The following is a 22,418-nucleotide window of genomic DNA, read 5'->3' on the forward strand; positions in this document are numbered from 1 at the left end:
GTGTTCTGTTTTATATTTAATGTAGTCTAGTTAATGTTTACTGCGTTATTTAAATTTCACATGTGTTACCCTGATGGTGTTTAGTGTTTGTGTGAGTGACACTGAGCACTGTCTCTGTGTGTTTATTGGTCATTGCTCCTGGAAGAGCCACTATTGATGAACTTCATGTCATCATGTGCTAAACTGTCATTTTTAATGTAATTAACAATACCCTATAAAGTAAAAAGCAGATTTTTTCAGTTTCAGAAGGTTTATATCAAGTTTATGACATTTTTCTACTTTAAATTTAACAGATTTTTTTATTACAGTTTTAAGTTTTAAACTGTAAAATGTACAGGTGGTCTGTAAAGTTTAAATTTTTACTGCATTTTTTACATAATTATTCTGGCAACTACAGCTGCCAGTTTTGTTTTGTTTTTTGTAAAAATCAGGATTTTTTTTTTTTTTTTTTTTTTTAAACAGTGTGTATTATAGTTTTTCTCGATTGCTTAAACACATTTCTTGAAATTATGCCTCCTTTTCTCGAAACTCTAAACGCAAATCCATAACTTCTCACCCGATTCCCCAAACTATTTTCAAGTAAAAACGAAGCTCTCCACTCAAAACCATTCAATCTTGCTGAAAAACCAAACTTTGCCCTCAGACATGACACACAAGACCTCAAAAACACACACACTACAACACAGTTATACACTGGTGAGAAATTCAAAACAATCCTACAAAAAATGGTAATAAGTTATTTTGCTTGTGGTTCTCCCCCTCAAAAACCTTTTCACATGATGAATACAACAAAAGACACATATGTATACATTTGCAAATTTTTTATTCCTTAATGTACTGTACAGTACAATACACCAAACAACAATATTATTATTATTATTCTGTCCCAGCATCCCGTCTTTGGTCTGGGACAGGCCAGAGAATCTCATCAACATCACAGGCTATACTGGCCCTAGCCAGGCAGCGGGGTAAAATCCTCTTGCATGCCTGATCCACCCCTGGCACGCATCAACTGAAATGTCTAGGCAGGCTTCTTCCATGGCCTGGAGGAGGTGAACATGGATGTGAGGTTCTCGGTCATACACTTTCCAACGCCATGCTGAAAAAAACTCCTCTATCGGGTTTAGAAAGAGAGAGTATGCAGGCAGAAAGATGTTGGAAAACCTCGGGTTATTGGTAAACCAGTCACGAACCAGAGCAGCGTGATGGAAGCTGAGGTTATCCCAAACAACAACGTAGCGAGGCTGCTCTGGTTGTGCTGGCTCCCTCATAGTCATATCATGGACAAGGACATGGTCAACTAGAGTGGCACAAATTTCATCCGAGACTGCTTGTCTCCTTGCCCTTGCCCTTCCTTTTCCTTTTCCTCGACCTCCTCCTCCTCCACCTCTCCCTACTCCTCCTCCACCTCCACTCCCTACTGTTCTTCATCCTCCTCCTCCTCCTCTCCTGTGTCCTCGACCTCTTCCTTCACGTCTCTCTGGATCCATTGTTCCAAAACTGAATGAACTGACTCGGCCCCTTTTATCTATCTATTGAAGGTTCTGATTGGTGTGTGATCAATTTTGACTCTTAGTGTTTCCACCTGGGTAATTGTGTGCTAATTGAGCTCAAGCTGTGCTGACTTGAGTGAACAATATTGAATGCTATTGCTTTCTAAATGACCACATGGTGTAGGCAATGAGAAATGAAGGGATTTGTGTGTAGAGTTTTGCAGTGACAGTTCAACAAATCTGACTCATGTGTCAAAACAGGGGAATAGTGTTTATAGTTTATGGAAATGGGTGTGCTTTTTGATAAATGGCATTATGGTTTTGAAATTTTAGTTCAAAAGCCTGGTTATAGTGTTTAAGCAATCGAGAAAAACTGTAAGAGGAAGCCAGAAACGGATCTCAGATCAGCTGTGTGGAATAATGTAAATCTTTAAAAGATTCTGCACTTTCTAATCCTACAGCCCAATTGTTGAGGAACGAAGACTTGAAATTAACCATGCAGATCAGACCAAGGACCGGCTAGATGGCATATCCGTCTCCATCCATCACACCCCATTACAAGGCCCAGATTAGCAATCTGCAGACTTGTTTACCTATCACCAGCGTGAAGGAAGTCCAAGATTATCCTCACAAATGATCAGGAGGTCTGTGAATGCATGCTAGTGGGAATTAAAACTCGCTGAACGTGCAGTAACTGCAGGCCTTCACGGTCACTATGGGAACCTACTGTGAGAAGGTTCTACTTCATAAAAAAAGAAACACCATGTCTAGCAAAGACTGTCACTAAGCAACTGGCTCTCCCCTTGACAATTACAGAGAGAGACAGTAATTAAAGCCACTGCACACCCCTCAAGATAATTAACAAGGTGAAGGATCTTGATACCTGAGTACCGCTACATTCCAAAGAAGCCACACGGCTGGTTGTGGAGATACACGGAGAGGACACCTACATGACTTGAAACAAAACAAAGCAGGCAAGGCCCTGTAAAACAATATCAAAGTGTCTGAGAATATTGTTTCAAGACACAATGACAAACTAAAAGGCCATAATTGTGGTAGTGTGATGCGTTGCATCCCGATTTTTGTTTCACAAGGCCTGAAAAAAAAGAGGGACCATAAGAGCTGTTCATGTCTATAGACTGGTAGCTTCGTCGGTGTCCTAACAGCATTAATCACAAGAAGGGCCTGACAGCTTCAACCTATTTTTGTCATCAGGCTGAGGGGTGAACCTGCATCTCATTAAAACTTAAAAACAACACATAGTATCTCAAAATCAGCTTGCTGGGTTTCATAAATAGTTGATGGCTTTGGCTAGAGGTAAAGGCAGAGCTAATGTTGATGCTGATGTCAACAGTTACTTGTTCAGTTGGGATGAAGCATGTTGGCTCATAAACCCCAACGAAATTCACTGCATTAAGCATTGCCCTGCATTAACTTTTTGTTTTGTTTTTGAAAGACATTATAGTTTAAAATTTGAAACCTGGAGTTTCCCTTCACTAAACATAAAAATGCCACTTAATAGCGAAAATTACGGTGGCCATGAAGTGCAAAACAAAACAGCAAATCTAAAAACACAACAGCAAATCCAAAGACAAAAGGTCACTGACTGTGAGTGTTTTCTCTCTCTGGAAAACAGTAACAGGAAACTTTATAACACAGAGAGTAAAAACAGTGAGTGGGAAAAGTTAGTTTTAGGTACAATGTTCATCTATGGTCTCACGGTTCATCTAGTGTGTAAGGGACCATCTTAAATTCCACAAACTGCACTAAAATGTTGGTGGCATCCAAGCGTTCATTCAGTTTGCATGTTCTAACTTAAAAAAACAGGGTTGTTTAAAAAAAAAAACTATTAATGGATAGATTTTCCAAGTATATTTAATTATATGGATACAGTATTCAATTATTTTAGAAAAAAACACCACTAAAATTCATCAAGATGTAATTTTTACATTACAAAGGTTGTAGCAGGCTGCCAGTGGTGTGAATGACTAACATTGTTTTTTTTATTGGTTTTATTATTATTATTATTATTATTTTAAAAAATAACTGAATAATGTATATGTATAATTCCACATCCTGGGAAAAACTCACCCAGAGTAAATCAGCATATCTAATAGCAGCCTTCTACAACCTTTAAAATATGAATATAATATCAGCAATATTGTTTTCTAAAATAATTGAACACTGTACTCATAATTGGACATGCTGGCTTCAAATGTATAAAGTGAACCATCACGCCGGCAGTCTACTGCAGGGTTGCTCCGATACCAACATTTTGGCTTCGATGCGATACCAGCCCTGGTACCTCCGTACCGATCCTAAATCGATACTATAATCAGCAAATAAAAAGCTGCAGAACTGCATAAAGTCTCACAGATACAAATTATACGTTTTCCGTTTACATTTTTCTGGATTCCATATTAAATGTTTTAATTAAAGGTTTTGATCAAATGGTGTTTAATCAAATTGATACATACAGTTTTAATCAAATAAAAATATCATAATTATTATTTATTTTTGACAAAAAATTGCAATTTTATTTTTGGTCAAATAAAATGCTGCACAACAGAGCTTCACAGCATTAATGAAAAAAAAAATGAAAAGACTGCTTGCGTTTTGCCATTTAATATTACATAATTGCTATTGAGCATTATTGCTACTTTTTGAATATTACATTTTTATACAGTAGTTATATTTCTGTCTTCAATTTCATGCATCCAGTTGAATAGAGCTTTCAATTAAGTGTGACTTTTATTTTGACAGACCTTTGAGTTCTTCCTGTTTTTCGGGATAGTTAAATCAAGCTTCCCATTAATGCTGGGATAATCCCATCACGACTCTCGAGCTGCACCTGAGGAATTCAAGTGTTAACGTTTATACTCTAAACACAATGCATGAAAATTAAGCACCAGTAGTGTGTCTTGCGTTTGTGTGAGTATGCGCGCATGCGTGCGCGCGTGTGAAGCAGATGACAGAGCAGGCACCTCTTGTTCATTCTGTAGCGTGCAGCGCATGTGACTGTATACTATTTAATTAAATTACATCCTTCTGCTGTTTAATGATCACTTTTGGCAATATCCAGAGTTTTATTTATTTTATTTTCAAATTGTCATTGATTTCATCTCAAAACTTCCACATCTAATATCATTTTGCTAATGACAGCATACTGTAATATGGTACTGAATTAGCAACAAGATGATATCGTACCATTTTAATTTTTTTGGTATCACGGTACTTCATTAGTACCGGTAAACTGTGCAACCCTAGTCAACTGCAACATCTAGAATGAGAAAATGCTTTATTAATAACAGTGTTTGTTATGTTTGAATATGCAAGTCAACTGAATGAACGCTTGGACACCGGCATTTTAGCGCAGTTTGTGGAATTTTAGACGGTCTCTTACACACAAGACGAACATCGTACCCAAAACTTTTCCCGCTCGCTGTTTTTGCTCTCTGTGTTATAAAGTGTCCCATTACTGTTTTACTGAGTGACAAACCACAGTTTTCAGTAAGTGAGCATTTGGAATTAATTTTGAAATAATTGCGCAAGTGGGCAGAGAACCAGTCCTGAGGAAAGGACTAGATCTCATCCACACAGCCAATCAGGTGAGAAGCTATAGTACCTACCCTTTCTGTTTTTGACTGAATTGCTGTTGTGTTTTCTGTCTTGCCGTTGTGTTTTCTGAATTGCCGTTGTGTTTTCTGAATTGCCGTTGTGTTTTCTGAATTGCTGTTGTGTTTTCTGTCTTGCCGTTGTGTTTTATGATTTGGTGTTGTTTTTTCTGAACTGCTATTGTGTTTTCTGTCTTGCCGTTGTGTTTTCTGTCTTGCTGTTGTGTTTTCTGAACTGCTGTTGTGTTTTCTGAACTGCTGTTGTGTTTTCTGTCTTGCCGTTGTGCCATTGTGTTTTCTGAATTGCTGTTTTCTTTTTCTCCTGGATTTGGTGTTGTTTTTTCTGATTTGCTCTTTTGTTTTCGGATTTGCCATTGTGTTTTATGATTTGTTAATGTGTTTCTGTGCTGCTGTGTTTTTAAATTTGTTGTTTTGTTTCGCACTTCACGACCACCGTAGAAAATACTAGACGTCCATAGAAATTAAACAGCATCAAAAATATCTAAACTTTAATAGTTAAAGGGATAGTTCACCCAAAAATTAAAATGATCTCATCATTTACTCACCCTCATCCCATCCCAGATGTATATGACTTCCTTTCTTCAGCAGAACACATTTGAAGAAAAATAGAAAAATAACTCAGCTCAGAAGGCCCTTATAATGGAAGTGGATGGTAAAATGATTTTTGATGCTCCAAAAACCACAGACAGTCAGCATTAACGTCATTCATACAACTCCAGAGGTTAAATGAATGTCTTATAAAGCGATACAATCAATATTCAAGTACTTTTTAAACTATAAATAATCGCTTCCATTAAGCAGCAGTATGCGCATTCACGAGAGGACTGAGGTCACCCGGTCTCTCATGTGACGTATTGGTGTTGTCATGTTCACGTAAGAAGTGACACATGCACGACACTCCTGGAAGTGCAGCGCTGTTTACAACTAAGTAGGCTGTACAGATCGAACACGGTAAACAAATTGATGAAAAATTAAACAAAGATGTTAGAAGATTTTGATTTAAGAGGAGATTTTTGCACAGTCATATTTATTTGAATCTGAGTACTCTGACCAGGAGCACAGGGAGATGGAGTAGGCTGGAACAACAGCTGCACTACAACAACCCTCATTGAGACAGAGAGCTCAGGAGACGTGGTGGTGCACATGTAGGCAATGCCAACAGAGGTAGAAAGCATCTGCTGCAACAAATGGAACGTTGCCATGCCATCGCTGGAAAGACCGCGTGACCTCAGCCCTCTCGTGCACTGTAAAATCGAATTAGTTAACCTTACTTAAAAAAGCATGTAAACCAATTGCCTACATCCAATGTAAATGTACTTATTTGGCAGTAAATGTACTTATTTGGCTCAAGTAATGTGAACAAGGGATACTTCACTTTACTTGAGCCAAATAGAAATATTTACTTGATTTTTTTCAAGGCAATTGGTTTCCTCACTTTTTTTAAGTAAAGTCAACTTATTACATTTTACAGTGTGAACGTGCATACTGCTGCATTCCGGACGTGATTATTTAGTTAAAAAGTACTTAAATATTGATATTTTTTGCACCAAAAATGATCATATCGCTTTATAAGACATTCATTTAAACACTGGAGTTGTATGGATGACGTTAATGCTGACTGTCTGCTTTTTGGAGCATCAAAAATCGTGTTACCATCCACATCCATTATAAGGACATATGTTTTTCTTCAAATGTGTTCTGCTGAAGAAATGAAGTCATATACATCTGAGATGGCATGAGGGTGAGTAAATGATGAGATTCATTTTTGGGTGAACTATTCCTTTAACGCATTATATCAGTTAGAAACTTACATAGCTTTGGCAGCACTAAATAAAGCAGTACGAGATAAAACCTAAATATACTGTAAAACAAATAAATTAAATCATAGAATGAAAAGAACAAATTGAAAATAAAAGTGAAAAAGAAACAAGTGAAAAATTCAAAACTACAGTATAATATCCTGATTCACAACCCACTTTAACATGCAGCACACCTTTTCAAGGCAAGCCTTTTATGCACTAAGAATGACAGAGTAATAGTTGCACGCACTTCTCAGCCAACACCACAAAGATCAGTGGCATTTATCAGGCGACAGGTTTGTCTAGTCCTCACTTTTTCCATTGGCTTTGCTCTGGTCAGGTTTGCCGTGTGACGGTGGGGGAGGGCAGCTCGAAAAGCATCGGAATTGCGCCTCTGACCACAGAGAGAGCCGTGCTAGAGTTTTGAAATACTCCTCCACAAATACACCTCCCATTCACAGAGCTCTGTTTTGCTTTTGCCTCTCGCCACCCAGACATGTAGGCGCTGTTGGCAAGAGAATGGATCCCCACTCCCTGCACTGGAGTGGGTACGAAAGACTGCGCCAAGCTTTCCTAATGCAACCTGGCTCAAATTTGTGGGGTAAAGTCTATTTAATGCCTATTTCAGTCCAACACGTGGTATTTACAAATGTCAACTTTACCACAATATCTCAACCGAGGAGAGGTTTGAGTGTCCAGTTCTACAGATTTTTGGAAAATTTGAGATGAAAATGTGTCAAAGAGAGACAAAATATCTCCTTGATTTGATCAAAATAAACAGATGCAGCCTGCCAAAATCAAAAGGGTTACTTACAAATATACAGTAACGCTATATGACATAGATGATTTAAATCCAATTTTCTGCCAGATCAGATCATTCTTCAATGTAACAAATCAACTCATCAAATCTGCATCTGTTATTTCACCATAAGACAGAGTAAACTGCTCCATGATTCTGAAAGGTTTCCTACAAACATTGTGCCCAACACAGTAACATTGGCTCAACCAATGGCGTAGGTTTGGGGTGGGGCGATCTGTTTGTCCATCAGTGGCAGATGGGAAACATGTTTGAAAACAGTTTCATTTGGTGACACTAGTGGTGCAGAATTTACACAATGAGTGACAATAACAGACTAGTTCTTGGTGGTTTAACATGTTTGCCTGACAGTCCCTAAATATTTAAATGACTGGTCCTTGGCCAGAATGGACATTAGTCAGTGTAGATGCCATAAAACCAGGCCCAGACAGAATCTGTGCATGCAGAACTCCACATAAAACTCTGTGGCATCTGTCATTCATAGAAGTAAATGCATTCCCCGTCCCTTGCATGTTGGTTTATTAAATATTTCTGATCATTTAATAATGCTTTTAGCTACCAATAAGTGTGTAGTCCTCTCAGATCCCTTTAATACATTTAAGCCTTCTATGTTTAAATCCCATACACAGAATTCCGCAGATTTTCCCCCAAAATCAATGAAGAAAATTTGAAGAAATCTCTGCATATAGCTTATTGAATGGACTGTAATTCTATCCCTCCCAGACTTGTTTTTATTCGCATAAAATTAAATATGGCATAAACCGTAACCAAGGTCTGTAAGCTATAGCATGCAAAGTGTTCACCGTCAAACTCTCAAAGAAGGTAAATCCCGTAACAAGCCGAGTCGTCATTTTATATTCAGAGTAAGTGAGGACAACAATAACACAGAAATAAGCGTTGTTAAGAAACCTGTTGGATGTGAGTGATTAGAGAGAAAGAACGAGATATAAAAGTGTGTCGAAATAGGGTGTTTTGTCACCCGAAGCAACATGGAGACTGCAAAGGGGCCACATTACATTCCTCAAGTGAAATGATTTTTCAATTAGTGTGAGAACTGTGTTCGGGAGGGGGGAGTCTATCAGAGGAGGGGTCTCAGATCCAATCAGTTCAGCTGAATACGGAGCGCACTCTGTGTGAATTGGTTTTATGGGTGTTGGCGTCACCACAAGGGAATGTCTCTCTCTCTCTCTGTCTCTCTCTCCTCCCCCTCTGCAGCAGCCTGCCCATGGAGCTGGCAAGAGACACATTGTTTAGTCTAAATCTTGCTGGTGCAGGGCTACACACTCCAGACCCCACCACACACAAGGTAAAACACACAAATAAGGGGAAATGTGATACAAAAAAAACCAATCTAGAACTTCAAGAACAGAAAATTTTTATGTTTGGTGCTTTATTCTGAAGTGTCACACTAGAGACGGCTGAATACATGTGCGTGCATGTGAGACAGCATAAAACACAGACACCGCACTGACATAATCAGATTTACTCGTAATACAGCCGGTGACTAGTGCCACACACGCATGCATAGAGTATATGCCCACACTGAACTGTAAATGCCAAGGACAAATGTGTCTTTCTGCACAATCAGGGTACAAATAAAAATGTGGAAATGAAGTCAGCCAACTCCCACTTCCTGCCCTCCCTCACAGACAGACGGGAAAATTCCTTAAAGTCGACAGAGCTCACACACAGACACGGCTGGGGAGGTGGGGTAACACATAACGCACAGGGCAACAAACAAGCAACTGCAGTGGGGTTGCGGTATATTTCAAAGAAAATATCAAAGACTATCACTTCTGTGCTAATTTGAGTTCATATTATTGCTCTGCTGAGATAATTATCTTTGTTCATAAAACGCTCAAATTAGAGTAGCAGAAAACCTCAAAGGAAATGATATTAACACCAGATGTTTGAAATGATATAGTTTGGTAATTACAGAACGGGATCCAAGGTAACACTTCCATGTGTATAATTTCATTTCAACCCCTTCACCCCAAACGTGATGAAAAGGAAGAAACTCAAGCAAAAGCACCTTACAAAAAAACAAAAAAAACAAATATATATATATATAGTGGAACCATGGTACAGTGATGGTATCTGATGGTAATACCATGCTAGTTTGGCATATACCATGGTACTGGATGAATACCATAAGAGTACATACTCTTTATTTTTATTTTATTTTTTTACTATGTTTAAAGTAGGGATAAGTAATTGATTAATTGAGTACTCGTTCAGCTTTAAATATTCGACTAGTAAAAACACTACTCAAATATTGCAATTTGGTTTTCCTTTGTGCCTTTGCCTGCCTTGGGCAACATAACAGCTGAACTCTCACCTAAATCTTGCCGTTAGTTCTCCCAAAAAGAAAATTCTGCCATTATTTAAAGTGATTCTATCGCTTCAGAAGAGTTGGAATGTATGTTTCTATGTGTGTGCAAATGTTTCAATCTAGATCTTGTTGTTTATGCTTAGTGCTCTTTTTTTTTTTTTTTAAAGAAAAATAGGTTCAAAAGTTGAAGGTTGAACTTAAATTCTAAATTTCAAAAAGATTATTACTTGTTTTTTTTACATGTTAGAGTATTCGACTACAAAATTACTTGAAATGCGCATCCTTAGTTTAAATGTGAAGTAATTTTTACAATGTTGAAATACTTTCTCCACTCCCAGTTTAATGTAGATAGAAAACTGTAAGTAGGCCATTTGTAGGCCAAAAAAGTCTAAGCACTCTATCAAAACATTTGTTTGAGTGGCCCAACCCTGTAACTTTGACTTCACCAATGGCGTGAGTTTTAAGAGGGACTATCTGTTTGTCGACCAATAGTAGACAGGAGGAGTGTTAAGGAATCCAATAATTATTTTTGCAAATCCATTTGGTGCTGCTAGTGGCATAGAAATTAAACACATCACCTTTAAAGAATAACAATTAAAGTCACATAGCCTGTGGAATTTTACCAGTCTGTTAGTGAAATAAGCTGCTGCTTTGGCAGCAAGTTCAGATACTGTGTCCAAGATAAGCGAACATTCAAAATATAGGCGTACTCGTGTCTTTAACATGGTGCACAGCCCATTATCCAGTAATTGATGCACTGAACGCTCTGCAGAATGTCCTTGATCAAGAACACAATATCGTTCTTCACGGCTCAGCTAAAAATCTCATTCCATGGCCTGTCTTCTAAAAGCTCTAAGCGGTGCTGCCAATATAGAGTATGAACTATCACCGCAGTCTTAATGGTCATGTTACATGTGTGTGTGCGAGTAATGAGACTTAACAGAGTAGCAAAAGAGTCAAAGCTTCATGCTCTCTCAGCGGTCAAAGACGGGGTAATGACTCTTGTGCACGTGCACACACACAGTAAAGTCTCTCCATCTTAATCTTTTCCATGCTCGACAAACCGTCCTCTCGCTTGTTTCTGCTGGGCCCTATCCCAAATGCAGCACATTACAATGCTAAACTCCTTCAAGTGTTACTAACTACCCATCCAGGGCCTAGCTCAGATCTAAATCACAGTGGCAGCTACTAACGGCTTTAAAATGAGCTTGTGATTAGACCTTGAACCGATTTACCAGCATGGCTGGGCAAGACCACAATTTTAATTACTGTGTCTGTCTCCATTGTAACCTCATTGTGTGGTCATACCTCCACAGTCACAACCGCAAAGCTGAACTCACATTCCACACAGGGCAGTGTGGGTTTGCAGGACAGAGACGGTGGTCAGAACAGTGTTGGGGGTAATGCAGCGCTCGAAATTAACTTTTTTACTTGGTAGCACTGGTGCTCCCAACTTCAAAAAGTTAGGAGCACCAGCAAAAATTTAGGAGCACCCACCGAAAATTAAGGAGCACCACAACTACAATTTATATAATACTAAATAGGCTATGTATTTTAAAAAAAAACATCCTCACCATCAGCATTGGCGTGTTCAACCTCAACATGTCCGACGAGGATGTTTGTGGGCTGTCCATTAAGCAGGATGCGGACATACACTATCACACACTCCTTGACAGACAGGTCGGTGTCTCCATCAATGATGAATGAGATGTACTGAGCTGACAACATTTTAACTGCGGTGTTCTCGCAAATGATATCTGCTATCACGCCGATGATGTTGGCACATGACTTGTCATTTGTGTACGTCATGTTGATCTCAACGCCGTTCATTTTCATGAGCTGCAACATGGGTTTAAATTTAGTGATGCCGAGCTCTTCTTTGGCGATGGTGTAGGTGGTGTTAAATTTCATGATCAGCTCTGCCAATTGAGCGGAACGTCCGGCAGCATCCTGACGATTAAAAGCTTCAACAATCAAACCTGATCCTGAATTCTTTGCCACACACTTGTCCCGGCATTTCTTGTGCTTGGCGCTCTCCCAGTGTTTAAGCAAGCTCTCGAACTTAAAATGTGTGGATTCAGTGGCGAACGCAGTGTTTCCGGCAACCTCTGTCCCACAGGCTTTACAGTGAACGCAGTGCAATAAGCCATTTTCATAGCAGAGCCACTCGAAGTCTTTCAGCCACTCTCTCCGAAAACTGTAAGCCTTCTTTTCCGCTGGTGGATCCACATTCACCACATGATCACCATCACCAACTCCAGGAGTTACATTATCTGTAACTTTAGGCGGCTTACAAAGGAAATCGCTCAGTGTTCTTTTCATCTTCTCTCTTCAGCTCTTTACATTTCGCGTGCTAGTTAGCTCCCTGTCACGTGACAACAGAGCGCGGTGAAAGGAAGTGATTGACGGCTAATATTAACCATTCTAAAATCTGCATTAAAGTTAAGTACGTAAAGATTAAGTTTAATTGGTTATATAATGTTGAATAGAACGGTGTACCGATCACAGTATCAGCTCACAGCAGGCACATAGTGCAGTAATTAGTAAACGTTTTGTAGAGAAATTAAAACAGGTCACACCACAACAATTATTTGCACTCGCACAAATGCTCCAAAATCTATTTTGAGGTCGCATAGATAAATTTCGGGAGCATATGCGACCAAATTGGTCACAATTTCAAGCCTTGTAATGCATTAAAAGTAACTTGTAATCAGATTACTTTTTCAAGTAACGAGTAAAGTAGCACAATTTTTATTTTATTTTTTAGACCATAATATTGGAGTTACTTTTTAAATAAAGTAACACGTTGCTTTTGTACACCTCTACTCTCCCTGTATTGCGAGAAATCAGGAGTAAAGTGTGCAAACTTCAGGAAGGAGACGTAGTGCATGATGGACATTGTAGTTCTATAGAGTGTGAGGCCAGAGACTATTTAGCAGAGACGAGTCACTTCTATTTAAATGAATGGGAGAAACTGGAACACCCGACCAAGAAGCACTAGCAGTCAATGGATGTAGAAAGGAAGTCCCGCCTTGCAGGTAAATGAGCCAATCACCTTTTAGATACAGACATCGCCTGTCAATCAACTGCGCTTTAGCTACACAAGCCGGGAAAATTGCATTTTTTAGCATAATATGAGGTCAACATTCAGTTGAGTGAAACGCAGTTGATTGATGTGTTAATACACACTGCATTAAAAAAAAAAAAAAATCAGTAAACGCATTTAGGCAGAGGGATTATAAGACAATTTTTCTATACTATAAGACTATATTTCACTGGCCACGACATGATACACAGGGTGAAATACTCGCTCAATTCACTGACTTATGCTGCCGAACTGCTCTGTGTTACAGCTCCCCTGTAACTGGGAGAATGGGATGAGAAAAGCTGACTCTGGATCAGTGGCTCTGAGCAAAGTTCTAAATCGATTGTGTATGCAAAGAAAATGTCTTAGTTTCTAAAAATGTCTTAGTTTCTATTTTTTTAATAATAAACAAGTAGTTTGATTCATGAAACAAACTGTTTTTATGACAATTTGGTAGCATTAAAAACTATTCCATTCAAGTTGTATCAACATGCGCCTTTGAAGTTGTATGCGATCAACCAGTGGTGTCTGTACACACCGTGGATCAACTCAAAACAAGCGTGCACTGAGATGACTTTATTTAAAAATATTATTTTATTATCAGACACATTCCATGAACTTGTTAGGCTGGCATTCCCCACTGAATTTTATCCTGACTTTTGAAAAACATCTTAAGTTGACTCTGGCATTGTCGATGGGCACAGCACATGATGACATACTGTATATGATGCAGGTTCAAGTGTTGGACTTTGCTGCTTTAGGTAAGACAGAGTTTATTCTTCATTATTCATATTGGCTGTCACGTTGATTCTTTATTATAAATATGACATGAAGAGCTACTTTCTAAATATCTGTTTGTTTACTATGTTGTTTTGACATGAGTGTTGTACAGTAGCTAGCATAACCTGTAATGTCTCTTGTATGTAATGCATGGCTTATTTGTATGGAATGCAAAGCATAGCAGAAGAGAAAGTGGCTGTGAGAAAAAAAGTAACGCAAAAGTAACGTAACCTTTTAATTAATTAAGTTAATTTTTTAAGAAATAGTGCAATATTCTAACAAGTTACTTTAAAAGTAACATTACCCAACACTGGGTCAGAAGATAACTCGATATCCACTATGGAGGAGCCATTAAGATTAAACAATTTGTCAAGAGGCTTTCTGCATTCTACGGCTGGAGTGTACGTGAGGTGTGAAGTACCCATTTCTACTGGTATGCCCTAGAGAGTTCCACTGTAGATTACATTTTCCAATTGCAAATCATAGTAAAGGATGTTATGAGTCATAATTCCTCTAAAAACAGCCTTTAAATTTGGTCATTCTACAAGCATATTTCTCAAGACATAAACAACACTAGGATTATTTTCATGACTGTAAACTACAAGTCTGGATTCATATAATGGGAGATATTTTGTGGATGCACTTGCTGTATGAAAAGACAAAAATATTCAATATAAAGACAATACAAAGATCAATAACAAATAAGTACACTATGACAATACCAAGGTTTTTTTAGACGTGCCTTGAAAATTTGATCGTCTTAATTAGAGCACCCTCTGAATACCATGGTAGAGACATGATATCCAGCAAAATACCATGCTGCTACAAGCCTATCTGATACTCTTGCTGCACCATGGTACCTTCACAGTACGTTTCAGTAAGGGAAAGATCGCACAATAGAAATTAAGAAGTTATACTGTGTGCTTTACTTCTTTTGTCAAATTATGTTTTTGCTTTGTGAACGCCTTGAGCACTGGAAAAGTGCTAGTCTGTACAAAGTAAACTTAGAATTATCATTATTATTAACATTATTATTGACCTCAGATTGCAAGATATGGCTGGTCATGTGATCTCAACGTGGCGAGCCCCATGAGGGGGAAATCCACTCTATTAGGAATAAAACAGCTTTTGGTAGGCCTCTTCATGTGAGTGTTCTTCATTTCTTTGTATAAAACTTTTTTTAATTATAAAAACTTATTGCGAGCCCCTTTAAGGATTAGAGACTGACACTATCTGAAAACCCTTCTCTTTCCATTCTCTCCATAATCTATTGTACCAATGGAGACAGAGGCCATTATCTTATCAAAGTCAAGGCTGAACACCATCAAGGCTGATCGTTTTTATGTCCATCTCCCTACACTCCATCTTTGCTGTGGCTCACGCTTATTTATGAAAACAGTTTGATGGAATATAAATATTTCCTTCGGTCTTTCACACAATATCAAAATTATTTGGGGAATTTTCAAGGGTCTCAAAACAACAGATCGGGGTCAGCAAACTATGGCACACGTGCCAGCATTGGCACGTGGAGGGGTAATCACTGGCACACCAGCAACGGCGAGTGAGGTGTAGACTATTTCATTTATATAAATTCTGCACCTGCATTCCAATCTACATCTTGATGTAATCCTTCCTCATGATCACGCAGCGTGTTTTCATGAGCTGAATGGGAGGCTAAACAAAAAGTTCAAATGTGAGGAGACTACAGCATACCCAACAGACTCGTGCAAGCCATTTGTGCATCATGAGCCGGCAGCGCTTCACGTTCGGTTAATCACACGAGTAAACGCGGCCGCTTTGCTTCAGTCAGTCTGCGCTGAACAGCCTACATTCCGTGTTTCTTTGGTTTCTTTTTGCTTTAAGAACAACACGTGATGTAATAATGAAAACACCACTATTAATCCTTGAGATTTCCAACCCAGCATACAGGTACACCTTCCTTAAACCATAGTCACACTCAAAACTACATTAAACGATTAAGAGAGAAAACATAAACCCACATCGTAGGGTTCAAAAATCTTTTCAAGTCTATTCAAAATACAAATTAAACGGTTTTAGGATTTTGCAGGTGTGATTCACCGAAAAGGGCTAAATAGTTGATTGGCTTGATGTGAGACTGGCTTGCACGTGCAACGCGAGTCTCGTCACACTTTTATAGTGTTCAGCTTCCATTCAGCTGATGAAAACACACTGCATGATCATGAGGAAGGATTACATCAAGATATAGATTGGAATGCAGGTGCAAAACTTATAAATAAAATAGCCTGCTCCTCTCTCGCTGTTGCTTGCATGCTAGTGATTACCCCTCTCTATGATTTTGAAAAATATATGACATAATATAATAAATATTTAAGATTCAACACAATTGGAGGGCCTAGGTAGCTCAGTGGTAAAATACGCTGGCTACCACCCCTGGAGTTCACTAAGTTCGAATCCCAGGGCATGCGGAGTGACTCCAGCCAGGTCTCCTAAGCAACCAAATTGGCCCGTTTGCTAGGGAGGGTAGAGTCACATGGGGTAACCTCCTCGTGGTCGCTATATTGTGGTTCGTTCTCAACGAGGCACGTGGTGAGTTGAGCGTAGTTGCCGCGGTAGATGGCGTGAAGCCTCCACACTTGCTATGTCTCCGTGGCAACGCGCTCAACAAGCCACGTGATAAGATGCGCAGGTTGATGTCTCAGACGCGGAGGCAACTGGGATTCAGCCTCCGCCAACCGGACTGAGGCGAATCACTACGTGACCACAAGGACTTACAGTGCGTTGGAAATTGGGCCTTCCAAATTGGGAGAAAAATGAAGAAAAAAAAAAAAAGAAAAAAACGATTCCACACAATTTCATGATCAGTAATCAAATAAGCAAACTTGTGACATTAACTGTGTTCACTCATTTTGTGCAAAAGGACAGGTTTTCTTTCATTAAAAAGAAAAACACTGTGAAAATTCACATGCAGGATCATGATTATATCATTATCATCGGGTTTTGCACAAACTTTTACTCAAACTGTTATGCTGATAATATCGGCACAGCCATTGACCAGAAAAATTAAAAATGGCACTCCATGTCAAAAAGGTTGCCGCCACCTGCAATAGATGGTACATAACTGCACATCCGTACCAATGGGGTAAACAATCTCGAAACAAAGCATGGCCGATCTGATCATTTAACTCCATTTAAATGCAAAACAGATGTCAGAAATAGACATGGAAACCCACTCATTCCATGAGATTTATACATGCTTATACAGCAGCCCTATTTTCCAACCTGATCATCTTGCAATACATCTTGGCCAGCATTCCTTGTTAAAAGGGCAAGGGCCTACATAGTCAACAACATATTTGTTTTTCCATTAAAGGTGCACTCAATAATATTTTCCTCGTTAAATAAGTTTAACTCCTAAAGACATGAATTATAATTTTGTAATATATGTAGGAAATCATGAGCACTCACATTAAAATGAAGACTCCAGTCATATCAGTAACCTTATAAAAGCTGTTTTATTCTACATGGGGAGGGTCCACACATGGGGGCTGCCATGTTACAATCACATGACCAGCTGAATACTACTCGCTTAATCTCAGTAACCGTCCTGTTATTTGACACTTTCACTCATTGATTAAAGTCATCATGGCTGACTGTGAATACTACATTTCTACAATGGCATCTGAAACTGAAAACTATTGATTTTAAATTATGCTGCATCCAAGACACTAGGTGTCAGTGTAAGTCCAAGATGACACAGAGACAAAAGTGCACCTTTAATGTACGTGCAAGGATATTCGAGAGTACTAATAAAACTGAGATATGAGCCAACCAATGCCATCAACCTTCAAGGGCCTGAAAAACAATCTCTGATTATAAAACCAACCATCAAGAAACTTTCATGGAAATTTCTTTCCAAGATGCCCCCCACCAATCCACTTTAGTTAAATTTGAATAAAACACAGAGGAAATCATTAAAGTCATGACACTTTCTGCAACAGGATGCATCACATCACATCAAAGTGGACCATATGGCCTGTGTGTAAAGGTGACCCACAAAAGCAACACTTCTGACAGTTCACATTTGTTAAAGGAATATTCTGGGTTCAATTCAAGTTAAACTCCATCGACAGCATTTGTGTCATAATATTGATTACATCAAAAACATATTTCGACTTGTCCCTCCTTTTCTTTAAAAAAAATATAATAATAATAAAAAATTGTGGTTACAGTGAGGCACTTATAAAGGAAGTGAATGGGGCCAGTCTGTAAACATTAAAATACTCAATGTTTCCAAAGATTAGCCACAAGACGTAAACAATGTGCCTGTTAACATGATGTATGTGTGATATAATCGCTTACTAACCTTTTCTGTGTAAACTTATAGCCAATTTTATAACTTCAGTTCCATAATGCCATAACACCGTAAACACTAAAAGGACCGTAAAAAATACGATTTTTAACAACTGTACAGCTCAAATAATACACGAGTTTTAAAAGAAGAATTAATGCAAGTGCTTTTATAAAATTATAAGCTTCACATTTCTGCCTTTACATTTTCAAAAATTGGCCCCCATTCACTTCCATTGTAAGTGCCTCACTGTAACCTCCATTTTTGCTTTTTATAAAGAAAAGGCGGGACGAGTATAAATTATTTTTTGTGGTGATCAACATTATGCTACAAATGCTGTCGACTGAGCTTAACTTGTATTGAACCTGGAATATTCCTTTAAGTAAACCAATTCAGGCCACACTTTACATGACAGTGTCCATGTTGCAGTTTAATTACACGAGTGATTCTAATAAAAAAAAACAAAAAAAACATGCAATACCATTTAAGGCTTCATAAGGACACTATAATGTAAAATATTACAGTTAAACAGTGTTAAGTTTAGAAGCCAGTTTACCAGCCACAGCACTGAGCAGAAGCATCGAGCACAGCCCCAATGAGAGCACTGATACTCGGTTCAGGACCCGCAGTCTCATCCTGATGATGGTTCTTATGCTTCTGGACGGGTTCAGCTCCAAAATGAGCTCCAGAAAAGTTGCAGTAGATTTGCCTTTTAGCCTCCCCGTTCAACTGAAGTTCAAGCTCATGTGCTAGGAGGGAACAGTCCGCAATGAGACGAGCAAATAAATGTTTGGAGGCGATGCATGGCCTTGATATATAGATTATATACGCATTTTCTCCATGTTGGATCGGGAGTTTGAGCGATTACACTTCGTGCAGTCCTGTATGTGATCCGCTGCCTCGCATTTCTTCGGCGTTTCTCGATACTTCAGATATCAAGATCTCAAAACATGCCCAACACCTGCGATGATCGCTTCTGAGTTATTGTCGGTATTTATAAAGGCAGATCGACTCAGGATCTAGTTGGTTCTGGTCCAGATGACCGTGCAGTATCTCAGCATGGGTCAGTTCTGTTCATGTCAGTCCGCTTCTGTCGATGTTTAGCTTCGCGAGCTAACGACATGTCCAACATTCCCGGCTGTATGTAATTCTTATTCCTCCGTAAAAACTGAAAGAATGTCTTTGAAATGAAGTAGATGTACTGCAGAAGGCGTCTAGCTCATCAGTCGGCTCAAGCGACCGAACAGGAGCGACACAGAGTGTAATCCAGAGAGGCCTGTAATAAACGGCGCAGTGAAAGTCTCGATCAATGATTGTCGGTAAACTGGACGCTGGCCAAGCTCTGATGTGGTCAATTAACGCATTTCTCCCGGTGTGGATGTTTTTCGCCCAGCGGATCGTGTCGAAGTCCTGCGGCCGCTTTCGGTAACTTCAGCTCCGCCTAGTGCAGACAGATGAAGGGCAGCCAAACCCCCCCCACCCACCTCTCCCTCTCCCTCTCCCTCTCCCTCTCTCTCTCTCTCCCATTCAACTTTAATTTCTCTCTTTTTCCAGCAACAGTTAAATTGGTATTACACTAACAAAAAAGTTAAAGTTGCACTCAGTGCACTCTTAAAGACATGAATTGTAATTTTGCAATATACACCGATCAGCCACAACATTAAAACCACCTGCCTAATATTGTGTAGGTCCCCCGCGTGCCGCCAAAACATCACCAACCCGCATCTCAGAACAGCATTCAGAGATGCTAGAGACTGTAATTTCTAGAGACTGTTGTGTGTTAAAATCCCAGGAGATCAGCAGTTACAGAAACACTCAAACCAGCCCGTCTGGCACCAACAATCATCCAAGTAATGGTGTGGCAGCAGTGTAGTGCATGAAATCATGCAGATATTTTCACACACAACAGAATTTATTCAGAATGGTGCCAAAAACAAAAAACATCCAGTAAATAGCAGTTCTGTGGACGGAAATGCCTTGTTGTTGAGAGAGGTCAACAGAGAATGGCCAGACTGGTTTGAACTGACAAAGTCTATGGTAACTCAGATAACTGCTCTGTATAATTGTGGTGAGAAGAATAGCATCTAAGAATGCTGTTCTGAGATGCGGGTTGGTGATATTTTGGCGGCACGAGGGGGACCTACACAATATTAGGCAGGTGGTTTTAATGTTGTGGTTGATCAGTGTATGTAGGAAATCATGAGCACTCAAATTAAATTGAAGACTCCAGTCATATCAGTAACCTTATAAAAGCTGTTTTATTCCACATGGAGAGGGTCCGCACATGGGGGCTGCCATGTTAGAATCACATGACCAGCTGAATATTACTCGCTTAATCTCAGTAACTGTCCTGTTATTTGACACTTTCACTCATTGATTAAAGTAATCATGGCTGACTGTGAATACTACATTTCTACAATGGCATCTGAAACTGAAAACGTCTGATTTTAAATTATGCTGCATCCAAGACACTAGGTGTCAGTGTAAGTCCAAGATGACACAAGTATTTTGATTACTGAAGAGATTACTTTGCATTTTATTGTCATTTGTTTCATTTAATATTTAGTCCTTTCAGATGGAAAACATTTATACATATTAATGATGTGATCCAAAGTGCATTTGAACAGCGGAGAAACACTTTCTTATGATGTGTTACATTCATACGAGCAGACAGAGAAGTACGTTTGAAGTAAGTTTGAAGTAAGTTTGGAGCAGAAGAAATAGAAATAAACCTTGTGTAAATTATCAGCTTTACACTAAGCTAAAATGCTATTTCTAGCCATTTTACATGCACGTTACCAGGCACAATCATATTTTTTTATCAAGAAAATTCACGTTGGATCATAATTTCTTTTTTTCTAGTAAGACCTTTGATATTAGGGCAAAAATCTTATTTTTGATGATAATTTTTGTATTGTTTTCCTGTAAAAATATCTAAAATCTGTAAAACAAGATCAATTTGCTTTTGTTTTAGTACAAAAAAGTACTGTAGTAGTACCATGGTACAGGTATGGTATCAGATGGTAATACCATAGTACTGAATGATTACAATATTCATATACCATGGTATTTACACACAGGGTTGGGAGGGTTACTTTTGAAATGTATTCCACTACAGATTACAGAATACATGCTGTAAAATGTCATTTGTAACGTATTCCGTTAGATTACTCAAGGTCAGTAACGTATTCTAAATACTTTGGATTACTTCTTCAGAACTGGTAATTTTTTTCACTTGTTTTGACTATAAAAACTCTGTCAGTACAGTAAGACAAAATACACATGTTAAAAATACATTCTCTGAAAAACCTAAATATCTTACGCAGTGTTGGGTAGCCACCACTGTCATCAAAAAATAAATTTGATGCAATGACAGAAAGGTACTGGAAACTTCTTAAACTATTTGATCCCAAGATTGCCTATTTTGTTTTTACAGTAGTAATCATAACTTTAGTAACTATGGTATTCTGGCAGAAACTATAGTTAGCATTATAAACTCCTGTATAGGTTATAAAGTATGTAATGTTAACAAATGTTTTTGCATTTAATGCTTGTTGTGTAGGTCACTTTCTACTTGGTGCTGCCTTTTTATCATGGCAAGAGTTCAACTGCATCTTCTCGTTTCAAACACTGTGCATGTCTACATGAATGCCTAGAATACAACTGTACCCCAATAACACATTTTGATAAGACATAACTTTCAAAAATCAACACGGGTGAACCTCTTCTTTCAAGAACATATCCAGGTCATATTTATACAGTAAAAATTCTGTATTACAGTATTGAGAATCACCATTGTGAATAATTGGAATTAGCTACAAAAACATTACAAAGTAAAACATCTAGACACATTACAGTAATGAGAATGGTGGGAGAATTTTGAATAAAGAAAATTCTAACTATTTTAATGACTTGTACATTAAAATAGTTAGAATTTTCTTTATGCAAAAGAATATTTCTCTTTTTTTATTTATTCTGGGGTAAAAAGTAACCTGGACATGTTTTTGTGAGATTTACCCACTTTTGGGCTGATTGCTATCAATGTTGAGCAAGAGTTGGACTAAGAAAAGGATGCAAAATCTTTCTGTACAAACAAGGCCCTCTGGTGACCACATCCTGTAACAGTTCATATGAAGTTAAGTAACAA

At 38.5% G+C, this 22,418-nt stretch overlaps 1 protein-coding gene across 1 annotated transcript in view; it reads right to left on the reverse strand.

Moving 5' to 3' along the window:
- The window catches only part of bmpr2b (bone morphogenetic protein receptor, type II b (serine/threonine kinase)), a 109,475-nt gene extending 89,755 nt beyond the window's left edge, over positions 1–19,720 (reverse strand). Inside the window, exon 1 of the mRNA XM_051708816.1 lies at positions 18,828–19,720. Within this exon, the coding sequence (XP_051564776.1) occupies positions 18,828–18,906 (79 nt within the window). The 5' untranslated portion in view covers positions 18,907–19,720. The remainder of the gene's footprint in view (positions 1–18,827) is intronic.
- Between the last annotated feature and the right edge of the window lie 2,698 nt (positions 19,721–22,418).

This window comes from Myxocyprinus asiaticus, chromosome 10 (assembly GCF_019703515.2).
Source record: "Myxocyprinus asiaticus isolate MX2 ecotype Aquarium Trade chromosome 10, UBuf_Myxa_2, whole genome shotgun sequence".
NCBI lineage: Eukaryota > Metazoa > Chordata > Actinopteri > Cypriniformes > Catostomidae > Myxocyprinus > Myxocyprinus asiaticus.